This window comes from Merops nubicus, unplaced genomic scaffold, assembly GCF_000691845.1.
Source record: "Merops nubicus isolate BGI_N331 unplaced genomic scaffold, ASM69184v1 scaffold34269, whole genome shotgun sequence".
Lineage (NCBI taxonomy): Eukaryota > Metazoa > Chordata > Aves > Coraciiformes > Meropidae > Merops > Merops nubicus.
Genome location: NW_008629674.1, coordinates 3,016 through 5,754, shown reverse-complemented (window position 1 = coordinate 5,754; position 2,739 = coordinate 3,016). Strand labels below are relative to the sequence as shown.

Here is a 2,739-nt window from a genome sequence, read left to right as displayed (position 1 = left end):
CGCATCGCACCAGCAGTGATGTTCTCTGCCGTAGGGGATGCTGGTGAAGCTGCAGCGCCGCTGTTGGATTTGCTCAGCACTGTTCACTGGGGTGCAGGTTGCCGCCCTGGGACTGGCTCGTGTGGAGGGGCTGGGGGCTGGGGAGCCCCTCACAGCAGCAGGGACACTGGGTTCTAAGCACCTCAAGCCTTCAGCAGCTTCACGTCCTGGGGAGAGCCTCAGCTCTGTGTGTGGGGCTGGTCCCGAGCCCTTTCCCATCCCCACCCCACAGCCTGGCTGCCTATTTTTACCACTCCTGGGCTGTGAATCACTTCTCTCCTCATCTCAGTCTCTGCCTTTGAAGGTATTTATAAACTGCTGTCGTCTCCCTTGTGCCAGCAGGCTGTAGATCCAGTGCCCAGGCTCGCTCCTGCCCTCTCCTCCTTGCCCATGCCCTCGCTGGTAGGTGGGCAGAGATGTGCAGGAGCTGAGAAGCTCCCTCTGCCCTGAGGAAAACCATCAAAGAGGAGCCTTGCCAGCTCGGCACAGGGATGCCCAGCTCAGGGATGCCCAGCACAGGGATGCCCAGCTCAGGGATGCCCAGCTCAGGGATGCCCAGGTGCCAAGCGGGGTGCACGGGGTGGCTCTTGGCACCCGTGTGCTGCCACTTGTCTGGGAGGGTTCTGGTGGCACCAGAGCTGGTGGTGTGCCCAGTGCCAGGCAGGGTGAGCCAGGGCACAGCCTGTGCTCCTTCCGTTCAGTGCCAAGGAAAGTGGGGAGCGGGGCTGAGCTGGCAGAGCCCAGGGCACTGTTCCCTGGCTGCGTTTTCACCATGTCCTACTGATTACCAAGCTAATTTCTGTGGAGCTAGCAGGCAAATTAATCTCTTCTCTGCTCCTTCCCTGGCACTGCTGGATGTTTAGGATGATGATGGGAGAGCCTATTGCAGCTTGCCAGGCTGGCGGTCGCTCCAGGGTGCAGTCAGGATCTGTCCCTGTCCTTGCTGGCTGGCACAGCCACCCAGAGGGGCACCCGTGGGCTCCCCCAGCACTGCTGGGCTCCCTGCCACTGCTGGGCTCTCAGCTGGGGTGTGCTCTGCAGTCATAAAAAGTTTCCTGCTGCCACAGGGCAGCATGGAGGGCACTGCCCCTCTCCTCCTCCTTCCCACCTTTCCTGCTAAAAATGAGCAAAATAGAGGCAAAAAACCCAACCTGAGAGAGAAAGTGGTGTCACTGGGATAAAAATGGGGACAAAGAGCAGGAAGAAGAGTTATTTTTAAGTTGCTGACTGAATATGGAGGAGTTGGCTGTGTCTTCTGAAGGCCATTAAGATGGGATGCTGGCGCTCATTAATTTATTGCCAGAGGTCTTCCAGCCTGAGCTGCCCACTGTGCTGAGCCAGCCTGGCAGAGGTGGGCACTGGAGTGTCCAAACAGGTGGAGCAGACACAGGGAATGATCTTCTGGCTGGGCCACGGTGCAAATGACCCCAACGGGTGCTGGGACCAGTCTAGAAAAGTTTAGAAAGTGAGGAGCCCAGGATGTGGGGCCTGGGGTGTGTGTCCCTGCCCCGGGTCCTCAGTGTGCCACTCACCCCCCCCTGCCCTTTCTCTGCTCCTCTCTTTCAGAACAAGGTGCTGACGGTGGACGGGGTGAAGGTGAAGCTGCAGGTACGTCCCGTGGCCCTGGCAGCAGCCCCCTCACCCCACCCCGGGTGTCTGGGGCTGGGCAAAGCCCCTCGGCAGAGGAGCACCCAGCAGCGGGTCCCCCATTTCCACGCTTTGCCACCACGTCCCCTGCCCCAGCACAGCCTTACGAGCCCTTTTGTCTGCTCTGCCCCCTCAGCAGGAGCCTGCTGGAGGCTTGGGGGGCTGTCCTGGCCCCGGTGACCCCCATCCCAGCCTGCTGGGCTCCTCACTGCACGGTGACTCTGGTGAGACCGGGGCAGTGCCTGCAGGGTTCCCCTGCTGCTTCCAGGCAGCTCCTGCTTTGGAAAGACCAGCAGATGGTGAGAGGGACTGAGATCCCCCAAAAGAATCCATGTCCCCTGGCTCTGCCTTCATCCAGCAGCAGGTTTGATGTCCCCCCTGCAGCCAGAGCTGCTTCAGCCCCCCGAGACCCGAGCGTTTTTGTGACCCCTTTGCCAGGGGCTCGACAGGGCGTTGGTGCTGCTGCTCCCCCGGCAGCAGCGTGGCACTCTGCAGGCCGATGGCTGCATTAAAACCTGATCAATTCAATTAGCAGGTCCCCACGCACTCATCTGTGGGATGGATTTTCTGATTAAGGGACATGCTGGGAGCCCTTGGCCACGCGCCGTCACCTCCCTGTGCCGCGGGGCAGGGAAATGCTGCCTCAGGATCTCCTGCACTTGTCAGTTTTCCTCTGACTGTCCCTAGAAGCAAAAGGCTGAAGCAGGTTCCTGGCCCTGCACGGTGCTGGGGGGGGGTCTCAGCCTGCAGGGCAGCGGGTCCTGGGTGACCCCTCTGCTCCCCTCTGCCTTCCAGATCTGGGACACGGCCGGGCAGGAGCGGTTCCGCAGCGTCACCCACGCCTACTACCGGGATGCCCACGGTAAGCACGGCCCCCTCTGCCTCCCGGGGGCATCCCCCTGCCCGGCGGGCGTTCGGGGCCCCGAGGAACAATTTCTTCCCCTTGAGGGATGCCCAGGGCTGTGCCAGGCTGCCCCGGGCAGTGGTGGAGTCCCCACCCCTGGAGGGGTTTCCAGGCTGTGGAGATGTGGGGTGAGGGACACCGGGCCAGGG

The 2,739-nt window shown here is 61.7% G+C and overlaps 1 protein-coding gene across 1 annotated transcript in view; it reads left to right on the top strand.

The window, feature by feature from the left end:
* The window catches only part of LOC103779407 (ras-related protein Rab-26-like), a 5,864-nt gene that overhangs the window by 281 nt on the left and 2,844 nt on the right, over window positions 1-2,739 (top strand). The window contains exons 2-3 of the mRNA XM_008947034.1: window positions 1,606-1,647; window positions 2,482-2,548. Coding sequence (XP_008945282.1) covers window positions 1,606-1,647; window positions 2,482-2,548 — 109 coding nt within the window. The remainder of the gene's footprint in view (window positions 1-1,605; window positions 1,648-2,481; window positions 2,549-2,739) is intronic.